The 13,476-nt window shown below is 36.3% G+C and overlaps 2 protein-coding genes across 2 annotated transcripts; both read right to left on the reverse strand.

Annotated features, from left to right (window-relative positions):
* Window positions 1–254: 254 nt before the first annotated feature.
* LOC142543018 (coronatine-insensitive protein 1-like) lies at window positions 255–3,455 on the reverse strand. The gene is made up of 4 exons (XM_075649979.1): window positions 2,833–3,455; window positions 1,482–1,578; window positions 1,258–1,399; window positions 255–336 (listed from the first exon to the last, which is right to left on the reverse strand). The coding sequence occupies exons 1-4, from the start codon at window positions 2,952–2,954 to the stop codon at window positions 290–292; spliced, it is 408 nt and encodes a 135-aa protein (XP_075506094.1). The 5' UTR covers window positions 2,955–3,455; the 3' UTR covers window positions 255–289.
* Window positions 3,456–11,159: 7,704 nt separating this feature from the next.
* LOC142543010 (5-OH-xanthotoxin synthase-like) lies at window positions 11,160–13,218 on the reverse strand. The gene is made up of 2 exons (XM_075649968.1): window positions 12,261–13,218; window positions 11,160–11,946 (listed from the first exon to the last, which is right to left on the reverse strand). Exons 1-2 carry the CDS (start codon window positions 13,137–13,139, stop codon window positions 11,329–11,331), a joined length of 1,497 nt encoding a protein of 498 aa, XP_075506083.1. The 5' UTR covers window positions 13,140–13,218; the 3' UTR covers window positions 11,160–11,328.
* Between the last annotated feature and the right edge of the window lie 258 nt (window positions 13,219–13,476).

A 13,476-nucleotide genomic window follows, 5' to 3' on the forward strand; every position in this document is an offset into this window, starting at 1 on the left:
CGCGCCTTATCTCGCGCATGTGCGCCAATGTCTCTGGACGTGTCGCGCATATGCGCGCATTTCTTCACGCATATGCGCGCATTTCTTCGCGCATGTGCGCCATCAGTTCTGTCCTTCACAACTATTCTGAATATTTTCTCATCTTTTTCCATGTCTTTCCTACTCCCATCTCACTTAGTGGTTCTCATGACATACCATGCATTCTCATATCTTTGAATATCACATCAATGAAGACTAATAATCTCGAGCCTTACAGTAGACGGATTCACTCCATTCACTTCTGACTTCATCATATTGAGATTGATTGTAATAATGGTTCTTGATTGATCCTGCAAACTGAAATGTAAAAAATACAAGATGCATTAGATTAATAAGATCATTCATCCAAAATAAATGACAATATATATCCACAAATGAGAATGCATTATTCGGAACAATTTTCAGGATATATTTCAGCTTAATTTTTAGGCGATTCCGTACTTCAAAATAAAGAGCAAAACAACATATCAATTATCATAAAATGCATATTACCATATGCATATATATCCCAACGGAAACAAATTATCCCAACCATCAATTCTAATAGCAAAAATTCCAGAATTAATAATTATATAAATTTCATGTGCACATATCCCAATGACAACAGTTTATCTCCATAATAAACCAGAGCATGTAATAAAGAATTGTGTCAAGGACTCAAGAATTCAATTGAGTGACTGAGGGGGGATACTTATTACATTTTGGGGTAAAACTAGATATGCAGATCAAGTCGTCGGGGTGAAACTCGAAATTAACTTCCAGAAAAAATTTACCGAGATAATCATGCTTGCACCAAATTAACAAACTCAATTTTGATCTTTAGTTTGGGTCAACTTCAATATCAAAATGATTCATTTTTTAACTTCTAGCTGAGATTGGAGTAGGCCTAAATTACTTGAGCTATAGTGCAATATCCAAATTACGATAATGATTCAATTTTCATTCCTTATGATGCCTAAGCAAAATTGGTATTCTCAAAATGATTACTCATTAAATCTAAAGTTTTTTTGTTTAAGATGACGACTATATCTACTCATCCCTCGGTAGGTTTGTCTTGTGTAAACAAAAGCCAATGAAGTTATTTTCATACTTCAAACTAGTATCATCAGCTAAGTTTAAGCTGCACCATAAATTGGCAAAAATCTACTTAACTTTTAACTAATTGTGCTCGAGTTATTAACATAACAACAACCTAAAGAACGAATAAGAAGAGTGTACATGTTATTAAAACACATCCACACAAGTCAAGAGCTCTGAGGCCAGGGCAACCACGTGCTAAACTCTTTACCCCTTCGTCACAAACACGATCACACCATCCAAGAATCAATGATTGCAAATTATTATAGTTGGATCCAATCGCCTGCACAAAATAGACAAACAGAATTCAGATCCAAATTCAACATCATAAGATGAGTGGGTACAAAATTCTAAATATATTATACCTTCAAAGCCCTATCAGATGCTGCCTTCACACATCCACAAAGATTCAAAGATTTTAACTTCCAGCAAAACCCGGATAAATATCCCACAAAAGAATCACTAAAGACCGAACAACCACTTAGTTCAGCTTTAAAAGATTTGGGCAACCATAAGACAAGGCATACAACGATCTATCTGTTAGTCTAAAGCTTTTACTGAGATCCAACTCTTGCAGGTCACTACAATATCGTGCGATTGTTTCAACAGCATCATCTAGTAGTTGAGGCGAATCTTGCCGAAGGATTAGAACCTGGAGTTTGGTGAATTTGGGAACTAGTGATAGAACAAGATCATTCATGTCTTTCTTGCACTTAATAGGAAAAAATCCAGTTAACAATTGGGTATATTAGTTGTTCTTAATCAAAACTACGATAATGTTCATGTTGTTCTTTTCTATAAAGCGGAAATAAAAGATTATCGAGACATGAAAAGTTTACGAAAATCACATTGGACATTAATTATGAAATTAAAACATATTTAAAACATGTATATGATGTATACACTAAAAAAAATATGAAATTTTTTTCATAAATATCTTTCATCCAGTTATTCTTGTGGATGAACTTAAATTCATCCCCACAACTGCTAATAGCACTTGTTAACTGACAAAAACGAAAGAAAATGATATGTACCAATCGAATACCAATTTCTTAGCTGCACACAAATGCTCGGTGTAAAAGGGGTTATGAATTCTCCACTTAAAAGATAACAATAACAAACAAGTTTGATCTGATACTAGACTGGTGGCAAGTATTCGGTAGAACAAATTTACAGTCCACAAACATGAACTAAAACAGAGGAACTCCATCTCAACTCTCAGATAGGTCTGATAAGTGATATGTATAATATACAACTGTTAATTGGAAACAATCTCATTATACTAACAGGGTTTCGAATCACGTCCCCGATATTACTAACGTATTTATGTTCTACAAGCAAAAATCATTCAAACCTCATTGAATGCTGCAAGATAGAATTTCTAACAAATCCACAAACAATACAAGTTCAACTCTCAGAACAACGATATAATTGTTTGTAACCTTGATTAAAATTGATATGTTTTTAACCGTCCAAAATTATTCTTGCAATCTTGAATGAATTCATTTCATCATGACATGTATCCGTACAGAACAAGATCCCACACAAGTTCATCAACCGAGGGAAAATGTGAGCAGATTTGTTATCTTCTTCGATTTACTAGGGCCCAAAAACTTAATAGTCTCTGATCTTCAAACCTACCATCACCATCCATAATCTAACCATGTTTAAACCAAATATTTACTGATACAATAATTACGACTTGTTCGTACTTACAGAGGTGGATTCCAAAATGGCGATTCCTTATCCAGAAATATTCGAATCAAACCTATTCGAGTAGATTCGTCACCCACCCAACATCCGGATTCGGATTTAGATCCAGGAGATTCTCCTTGCATAGTTTCTCGAACATCTTGGCCCTCAAATCCCTAACAGATTCGACCCTCTGCATCACCAGAACTGCCTCCTCTCATGCGTCAAAATAGCTAATCTCAGTTCGGGTCAAGATCCAGGTTGGAGTCGTTGGGAGGCTGAAGTTCTCGGATCGTGTCAAGGGCGTCCTCGGAGAAGAATTTCCACCCATCCATGAATGAGGCATGGACTTCACTTTTCTCAACTACAGCTGGCGCATGGAAGACATCATATCGTTGACCGAGATTCTCATCGGAGACATCGGGGGCGACTCGGCCAGCTTCTGCTGCTTCACAACAATGATATTGCAATTCTTGTTGATGGCGTAGTATAGGCCGTAAGCGGGAATTGTATCGGAGAAGCGCTGGTCAATTTCGGAGGAGTCAAAGCCAAAACAGAGCTCTATGCAGGCGGCGACGCGGCTTGAAGAGAGAGGGAGAAGGGGAGACTGGTTTGGGGTTTGGGATGTATGTGTGTGTATTGTGTGTATATAGGCGCTACAATTTAAAAATCTTGAGAGATTAAATGTTAATTATAGGTTCATCTTTTACAAACTAATCAAAAAAAATTAAAATTTAAGTATGATTATTTTTTTACTTCACTAAATATAAATTTTATTTTTTTTTAATTTTTTACTTCATCAAAACTACTCAGTCGAAGTAAAATGTTATAAAAAATTAGAAGTGAAGCCCGCGTTTTTTAAATTTTGAAGTAAAAAATAATGTTTTACTTCGCCGATATTATTACTGAAGTTGATCGATATATACTACTTCATCATTAATAATCACCGAAGTAACTAGTGGCGAAGTAAAAACCAAAAATTCTACTACGTGCGGAAGGATGTCCGGCGTAGCCACTCCGCTGCTAAAGTCAGTAGGTGAATGAGGAAAACCAATGTAGCAAACAGAAAATGTTGTGCTAATTGTGCATGAAAATCTAGAGAGTAAATGACAAGGGCAGCATATATGTGAATGGATCAATGTTTAAAAAAACCAGGTATTTATAGAAAGAAAGTCAAAGACGACCTTGCAAGTTTTACGAGATCAGAAATTATATGCAAAGTTCAGCAAGTGCAAGTTTTGGCTAGAGAGGGTGGCATTCTTAGGCTACATCGTTTCGAGAGAAGGAATAGAAGTCGACCCATCTAAGATCGAGTCAGTTAAAGAGTGGCCTAGTGCCTAAAAGTGTAACGAAAATCCGTAGTTTCTTGGGTTTAGCTAGCTTCTATCGCAAGTTCATCAAGGGTTTTTGGATCATTGCAGTACCCTTGACATCTTTGACGAAGAAAAATGCAAAATTTGTATGGGGACTGGAATGTCAAAATAGCTTTGATTAGTTGAAGCAAGCAGTTATTACCATGCCAGTTCTAGCTATGCCGACAAAACAAGGGAATTATGTGTTATTTATCGACGCTTCGAAAGTTGGATTAGGTACAGTTCTCATGCAGCACGATCGAGTCATAGCTTATGCGTCTAGACTGTGTAAAACCAATGAAAAAAAATATCCGACGCATGACCATGAGCTTGCAGCAGTCGTATTCATGCTGAAAATTTGGAGACACTACTTATATGGTGAGAAATGCAAGATCTTTACCGACCACAAAAGCCTCCATTATTTCTTCACTCAAAAGGAGCATAACATGAGATAAAGAATAAGGCTAAAAGTTGTAAAGGATTACCACTGTGACATTAGCTACCATTCCGGCAAAGCTAGTGTAGTTGTGGGCGCTTTGAGTAGGAAATGGATAGTCTTGGCCCAATTATCAGTGCAAAAGCCTCTACAATTGAAATTCAGAGGTTTGATCTTGAAGTTTATGTAGAGGAAAGGCCCCTAATCTCGCTATGTTGACAGTACAGCCTAATCTCCGAGATAGAATTTGAGCCGGACAGTCTAACGACGAGCAACTATAGAAATGGAGACAGCGAGATGAATCGAATGACATCATGTTCTATTCAGTCGAGGATGGCATCATTAAGTATCGTGGTCGACTATGGGTTCCTAGTGGAGATTCACTTAAAGTTGACATAATGACTGAAGCTCACAGTACCCCTTATTTTGTTCATCCCGGAAGTACAAAGATGTACAAAGACTTGCAACTTTTATATTGGTGGTCAGGAATGAAACGAGATATTATGCGCTTTGTATCCGAATGCTTGAGACGTCAACAAGTGAAGGCATAGTATAAAAGATCAGCGATAATGCTTCAAACATTTCTCATTACCGAGTAGTAGTGGGAGAACATTACTATGGATTTCGTGGTAGGATTGCCAAAGACGGTGAAAGGACTCAATGCCATTTGGGTAATAGTGGACCGCCTTATTAAGTCAGCACTTTTCCTACCAGTGAAGAAAACTTTTTCCTTGACACAATATGCGGAGCTATATATTCAAGAGATAGTCAGACTGAATGGAATTCCTGTCTCTATAGTGTCGGACAGAGACACACGATTCACTTAATCATTCTGGAAGAGTTTACATGCGGCCTTGAGAACCAAACTACTATTGAGTACTGCATTTCATCCTCAGACAGACGATCAATCTGAGAGAGCCTTACAAATTTTAGAGGATCTAATCCGAGCCTACGTGATCGATTTCCAAGGGAGTTGGGAACCGAAACTATCTCTAGTGAAGTTCACTTACAAGAACAGCTATCAGTCATCTATAGAAATGGCTCCATATGAGGCACTCTATGGAAGAAAATGTAGATCGCCTATCCAATGGGACGAGGTAGGAGAAAGGGTACGATGGGACCCGAGATAGTTCAGCACACCGTAGAAATGGTCGCCAAGATCCGAGACAGAATGAAAACTGCTCGGAATCGACATAAGAGCTACGCGAACAAAAGGAGAAGAGATCTCGAGTTTTCAATAGGTGATCACGTGTTTATAAAAATAGCTCATATGAAAGGTGTTATGAATTTTGACAAGAAAGGAAAACTTAGTCCAAGATTCACCAGACCATTCGAGATACTCGAAAGGTGTGGGAACATTAGCTTATCTGGTGGCGTTGCCACCTAATATCGCAGGAGTTCACAATGTCTTCAACATATCGATGCTCTGCAAGTACATGTCAAACCTTTCACATGTACTGAACTTTGAGCCACTACAACTTACACCAAATCTGTACTACGAGGAGAAGCCTACTCAAATCCTGGACAGTCAAGAGAGAAGGATGCGGAATAAGGTGATAAAGATGGTCAAAGTCAAGTGGCTGAACCACTGGGAGGAAGAAGCCACTTGGAAGACTGAGTCAGAGATGAGAATTCGCTACCCCGAATTATTCGTTAAGTCTTAATTTCGAGGAGGAAATTTTATTTAAGGGTGGAGGATTTGTAACGTCCAAAAATCGGCCCAAGTAAAACCACATGTATGCAAATTTGCTAAATTGCTTAATTGTTTTAATTGATTTATTTTTAATTCTTAAATAGTATATAATGCATGATTAAATGATTGGATTGCATGATTTTATGAGAATTGAAGATTAAATTCGAATATTTGATAATAGGCTTGAGAAAGGAGACAAGAAACGACCAAGATAAAATATATTTTGATAAACATTTTTAATGCTCATTAATATGATTAAATATGATTAAAATTTTCTAAAAGTGCTAGAGCCCAAATTATTTTACAATACGAGCTCGATTTTATCTGAAAAGCCGGTTTTGGTCAAACGAGAGACTTTTAAAAGCCCAAAATTATTATTTTCGAAAACAATTTTTGTAAACTTTTATTTTTCAATTAAATATGTATTATTGGGCCTAATTTACCTAAGATTAGAAAGCCAAAATATCCCTAAACAAAAAGCCCAAAACCTTAAACCTTTGACATGTAATTTTTGAAATTTATAAAAAGAAATCTTTGGTTTTTAAGGCTGCCGAAATCAAGGCAACAAATATTTTCGAAAATTTGGAGAGGAAAAAAACCTCACACAACACACACAATATTTGAGGAAAATTTTTGAGGCTCCATTCAGCCAACACCTTACATACAACACACACAATATTTTCGAAAATTTGGAGAGGAAAAAAATCAAGGAGTTTTCATCGCCCGTTCGTCTCCCTTCGCAACCCACGTCAACGATCACATATTCTAGCGTTCTGAAATGCAAAGGCACGTTTCTAAATCTTTTTTTTGCACCATTCAAATCATAATATGCATGTTTTACGTAGTTTAGCATGAAAAATATTTTAATACGAATCGCTTAATATTTTGATTATTATTTTCAAAGTTTTGATAATTTTACGTTTGTTTGAAACACGATATAAATTCTAAGGACATGCTGCCATTAGGAAGTATCTAAGGACGGTAAAAAAGGATGTTTAGAGAATAGATGAAGGCTAGACGTGAACAAGAAGGGGCCGTGCATGGTGAAGGGTAGAGTCCTGGGGTTTTCTAGGGATTCTCTTGGGTGAAGGCCAAAGCCATGAAGGAGACGTACCAGGGATGGTCCAGGGCTTGGTGCATGGCTCAGAGACGTGGCTAGGAAGAGTCCTAGCATGGCTGGACTATAGGTTGCACAAGGAAACACGAGGCACTAAGGCTCTCGGCTTGGTGGAGGCGCGTGGCTATTGTATCTTTGTGGGATGCGTGTGGCTTGGTTGGGGCTGGCTAGACTGGTTCAGTAGGGTCTAGGAAAGATGGCTAGGGGTCGGGACATGGCCTGGTGCAGCCAGGGTTCATGGTGGCTCGAGTAGATTAGGGTCACGACTTGGTGAAGGGAAGATAGGGCTCGCGGGTTTGGCAAAGGCTTGGGCTGGCTCGGTGTTGGTCTAGGCTAGGTCGGTTAGGGTTCAGGAGGGCCTGGAAATGGTTTTGTCCAAGGTGGCTCGAGTCGCGTGAGGTGAGGGTCTGTCTTTGGGTTTTGGGCTCGGTTTTGGGCTAAGGGGAGGAGTAAGGATTTGAACCGTGGATCACAGGTTGTGGTTCGTGTCTGACGGGGTATTTTAGGAATGCAAATTTTATGTTTAAAGTTCGGGTAGAAAATATTAAGTTTTGAATTAATTCGGGATTTAAACGCTTCACGATTTAGTAATTAAGGAATTAAATCAAAAAGCTCGAGTTTACGTTAAATAAAAATATTAGAAGTCAAATTTAAGCTTATATAATTATTCGTGATAGCCTCGAGTCAATAAAAATAATAAATATCAAAACCGATAATTTTTGGGTTCAGGGGCAAAACAATCATTTTACACATGGGTAGTACAAAAATGGTTGGCAGTGTCATGAAGAATCATAAGGCATGCTAAATGATATTTTAAAATTTTTATAATGAAAATATGAGATTTTATGATTTATGCTAAAGCTGTGCAATTTTTACTATTAAAATGCTATTTTACAAATTTGGAAAGGACATGATATTTTATGAATAAAAAAGAAAGATAAATATTTTGAAGGATGTGAATTGACTGTGACAAATAGGATATTATATGTGATTATTGGGAATATCGTGAGGGAGAATGCCCCAGAGGGAGCCCGTTTATGGGAGAAGGCCTCATAGGGAGCCCAACGATCGTATTTCAAATTTACGTCGGTGCCTAGTGCCCGTCTTCATGCGCAATGATGAGCTAAGACTGATTAGTAAACCACATGATACAACTAGTCACTTTCAAATATCAAACTTCACCCAAAATGATAATGATGGAAAGCTTTATGATTTGACGATTTAATGATTTACTTATGCTACAAATTTACGCAAGCTTATTTTAAATAAAAGTATAATTTTAATGCATGTGCATGTATATGTATTATTTGCTACTCATGTTTAGAACGTGCTGAATCATTAGACTCACTAGATTTGAATGTTGCAGGTGAAGATGAGATTGGGGGAGGCGCTGACGTTTGAGTGGATCGAGACCGACAGTACACTCCCAAGAGACATTTATTTTCCGCATTAAATTGATAGTTAAAGTTTTGAGATAGAGATTTTGAGAATAAATTATTTGGAAATTTTTATGTTTTATATTTGAAGTTATTTTTTATCATGTTAATGGTTGACATAAGATTTTGTTAAATTGACGATTTAAGGATTTTTATATCCTCGATATTTTAAATGTTAAATTATGTTTTTAGGAATTTGAAATGTTGAGTTATTTTGGAATGGATGTTTCGAAAAAAAATTAATAGCATTTTAAATTTTAAAAGTAGTGGACGTTTCACCTATAAACACAGTGCTTTAACCTTTAATTTCTTATCTGCTTGACTCTTCTTATGTTCTTCTAGTTGTTTTGTGTTAAGGCTTCATCTGCTTTGGCACGATTTGCAATCCTTTTCCTTATAGCTTCTTCGGTTTTTTGAGCTTCTTTCTGCCTCTTTATTTCCCATTTTTTTACTTCACCATGCATAAGAAATTGCATGATTTCTGTCAATTGAGCACCTTGGGCATCCATACGCTGATCAACATGTGCTTGAAGTCTATACATTTGCCCTGAAATCTCAGTGCGCATGTTGATATGCGAGGAATTGTGCCGTTCTTGTCTGAGGGAAATACTTGTATTCATGATGAGAAATTTTTTAGAGAGGTCAGATTTCATAGACTGATAAGCTTCTTTGAGATCAAATTGCTTCCGGTTGAGGGCAAGAATTGAATGATCCAAAGTCTCCAGGCGGCCCAAAATCTCCTCCTGGTTGTCTTCTTCCACAGATTCTTCCATCGGTTCAGAGATATCTGATTAAGAAAGTATTCTAGCCTTGATGGAGGCCAACAGTTAGGTGTTGTTTTGATTTTGTCAATCACAAAACTTTAGGGTAATAATAAATTATTAACAAAAAAATATGTCTCTCTGGCACAACTAATCTCAATCACCACCTTGTCAACCAAGGTTTACGGCCGAGACCGCCTCCGCACCACCGCAGACCATCTCATCATCGCCGCAACCCCGTCAGAGATCTTGAATTCCATGATCGAATCTTAACGGCAAATCTTGATCTAATTTTCTAGTGCAAACTAGACAAAAAATTAGGATTCCTAGAATCCGATTCGTGCATATTCTTCCCCCAACTAACGAAGGGATCTTGGCAATTGCCGACCTAATCCAGATAATTGAAGAAAGTGTTCATTCTAATAGATCGTTCAAAGATATACTAGAAGGGTTATATCTTTGGTGCAAGCATTTTAAAACAAAGGTAAAATTAAACTGAACATCCTATGAATTGTTTTAAATCATGTGATATCCTAGAAACATTTTGAAAGTTAAAATGAAAAATTTGCTTCTAACATGTGTATCATATATACTTATGGTGTTATGTTTGAAGAAGATTTTTCCATATTAATGTCCAAGTCATGTTCACTACAGTAACCTATACAGTCATATGTCAATGTTGGTCTGGTCCCTATGGTGAAGCCACCTCGAATCTTTATGATTTCTTTGGAGTTTAGGAACGTGGAAGATCAAGAGAGGACCCATGATGACAACCATAAATTTTAAACAATGGCTTATAAATTTGTGTATTTTATTTTGCGCCTATAAATACCATATACCACCAAAAAGAAAACACACACAAATTCAATTCTACAAAAATTAAGGGAAAAAAAACTATGCTGTGAAATACTCTCGTTTTAGGCTCTAGATGTGAGGGAAAAAATTTAGTTTTTAAGGTTTTTTTTAAGGTGTTTTTGCAGCCACATCTTACACTCGGGTTTAGGATTCTTTTGCAATCTTCAAGTGTGATTTTTTATTATTATTTCTGTATGTTTTATATCTTTCGTTAGAAGTAGTATATATTTTAAAAATTTTCGATACAAGAAAATTTATAATTTCTTAATATATTATGAAATATGAAACTCTGAAAATCTGAGTTCTAATTTTTTATTTTTACAATGAATGAAATAATTATGAACTATATGGTATAGATACACGGTTAATCAAACTAGTCTATATTTTTTTTATTAATGTTTATGAATTCTAGCTCTGGTTCCAATATGCTGATCATAAAATTCTTAAAATAACTCTCAATATTCTTTGATCATTCTAGAAAATGACTTTTGGGAAACCAAAAACTATTTTTGGGAAAATTACAAAATTGGTCATACAAATTTCATAATTTTAATGCTCATGCTACATGTAGTAATGGATGTTATACATTGAGTTACGCATATACATTTTGTAACTCAATTTATAAATCCAAATAGCATTTTCTTAATTTTAATAAATGGCCCTCAAGAGAAGAAGAGGTGACAAAACTAAAAATCAAGAAATGATGAAGAAAAATATTGATAAATATTTATTACAAGGCTCGTGATGTTTTATCACACGAGTATATAACATACTTATTATAAGGCTCATGGTATTTTATTACTCTAATATATATGCACCATAGCTGCCCAGATATCTATATAACTTCCTCGCCATACTAATTAGTTTATCTTAATTCTTATACTTATAACATTTTCCCACAAGGCAAAGATCGTTTTTCTTGGAAGTTGTAATTCCAGGAGACACTTCCATGTCAACGTCTTCTTCCTTCATTCCATGGGGCAACTCCCAGTCAAGTGAGTAGAGAAGATTGGCAAGTGCGAGCTCCACAGTTGCGATACCAAAATTCATCCCAGGGCATCCTCTTCTACCTGATCCGAACGGGAGAAACCCGAAATCCTGCCCCTTGTAATCGATAGTACTGTTCAAGAATCGATCGGGCATAAATTCAGTAGGGTTTTCCCAATATTCGGGATCTAAAGCGATCGCATGAAAATTCACATACGCCATGGTTTTTTCCGGGATTTCGTACCCATCTATCGTGCACTTTTCCATGGTTTCTCTTGGGACGGAGATTGGAATTGGAGGAAACAATCTTAGTACTTCTTTGATGATTGCTTTTAGATAAGGAAGATTTTGGATATCATCTTCATCTACATTACCTTTGGCTCCTACTATGTTTCGGACTTCTTCTTGTGCTTTCTTCATTGCTTGGGGTTTCTTGATGAGAGCCGTCATGGCCCAAACTATCGACGATGCACTTGTATCGGTTCCACCGATGAAAACATTCTAAAATAAAAGTTTGATATATACACATAATAACTGATCAAGTATCTTGGAAAATTATCATTTGAAAATTAGTTAGAAATTAATGTGCAATTAAAAGCTTAAAATGGGGTAAGGGAACGGACAACTCGGTAATCAGATTCTATGAACAAGGGAAAATTAGAAAATTTCGTTCTAGCTATAAGTTGCATAATTTATTTTTGGATCGAATAACTTGTCAAAGTTTAGGATAGTTTTTTCATTCATGTTAACTTATAAATTCTTTAAAATATGTCGATGGGAAGTTGGAAAAGTAAAGCTAGATTTGAAATTCATACCATGAGAATTCCCTTGATATTTTCCCATTCAATAGGAACTGAAGCTTCTTGACCCTGTTTCAACTTAATCATCAAATCAAGAATGTCCCCTTTCATTGACTCTGGCCGATTCGGATCAAGATGATCTTCTATAAGTTCTTCAAAAAAAATATCCAAATCCCTAACATTCTTGTCGAGTCTCGAAATTATCCCAGTTAATTTATCAATCCAACCCAATAAAGGAAAATAATCACCAAAACAGAAGGCTTTTGATAGTTTCTGAGCTTCTTTAAACACTTGACCGAATTTTCTTTTACCCAATTCATCGTACTCTTTCCCGAATCCTGCTCGACATATGATCCTATTAGTTAAAAAAAACGCAGCCTGGCTCAAGTTTATCACCTCAGACGAATTGGATCTCTTTCTCATATCTTTAATCATGTGCGAAACTTCGTTCTTTCGAATAGGGAGAAATGACACCACCTGTTTAACGCTAAACAGATGAATCACGCTCAGTTTCCTCATTTCCCTCCAAGTTTCGTCGTAATTAGAGAAAGCAATATCCTTGCCATTGTAAGAATACTTTTGTAAGCCAATAAGTGGAGGCCTGCCTGCGAGTGCTAGGTCATTATTTTTCAAGGCTATTTTGGCAACTCTTGCAGAAGAAATTACGATCGTGGGTCGGAACCCGAATCTCAGCGACATGAGGGGGCCATACTTTTTCGCGAGTTCGTGGAGGTAGATATGGGGATGTACTGTGTCGATTTCAAGCAAGTTCCCGATCAACGGAAGCCCTTTAGGACCTGGTGGGAAGGGAGTAGTTTTCTTTGGATTTCTTGGTTTAAAGAGATTAAAAAGAAAGATGATTGTGAAAGACAGCACTAGGAGAACAAAATACATGGTATTAATTATGTTGAAACAATTATGAGTTTAGATTAGATTTGTAAAGGTCGATTGTTCTATTGTTTGTACTTTGCTAGCTTGTTATTTATACTACTTGGAGGGGTGTGATATTATTGGTTTTCAGGCATCTACCTGTAAAGGTCCACTCTGTCTTTAGATTTGTAAAATATACGCCATAATATTTTATATATATGATGAAAGAAACTTAAATCTAATTCGTATTACATATAAATATATTTTTATCATATATCTTACGACCTTGAAAATGAGATTATTTAGTATATATTAAAGTCTTTGAGCATCAGATAAAAAAATGCATCCTTGTTTTCTGTTA

The sequence above is a fragment of the Primulina tabacum genome, chromosome 1 (genome assembly GCF_025594145.1).
Source record: "Primulina tabacum isolate GXHZ01 chromosome 1, ASM2559414v2, whole genome shotgun sequence".
In the NCBI taxonomy this organism is placed as follows: domain Eukaryota; kingdom Viridiplantae; phylum Streptophyta; class Magnoliopsida; order Lamiales; family Gesneriaceae; genus Primulina; species Primulina tabacum.

Coding starts and splice junctions, on each gene's coding strand:
- LOC142543018 (XM_075649979.1), bottom strand. CDS start 2,954: ATGCAAGGAGAATCTCCTGGATCTAAATCCGAATCCGGATGTTGGGTG. Junction 1,579..2,832: donor CCATTTTGGAATCCACCTCT/GTAAGTACGAAC, acceptor TTCGGTCTTTAG/TGATTCTTTTGTGGGATATT. Junction 1,400..1,481: donor CATCTGATAGGGCTTTGAAG/GTATAATATATT, acceptor TATTTTGTGCAG/GCGATTGGATCCAACTATAA.
- LOC142543010 (XM_075649968.1), bottom strand. CDS start 13,139: ATGTATTTTGTTCTCCTAGTGCTGTCTTTCACAATCATCTTTCTTTTT. Junction 11,947..12,260: donor ATATCAAGGGAATTCTCATG/GTATGAATTTCA, acceptor CTTTTATTTTAG/AATGTTTTCATCGGTGGAAC.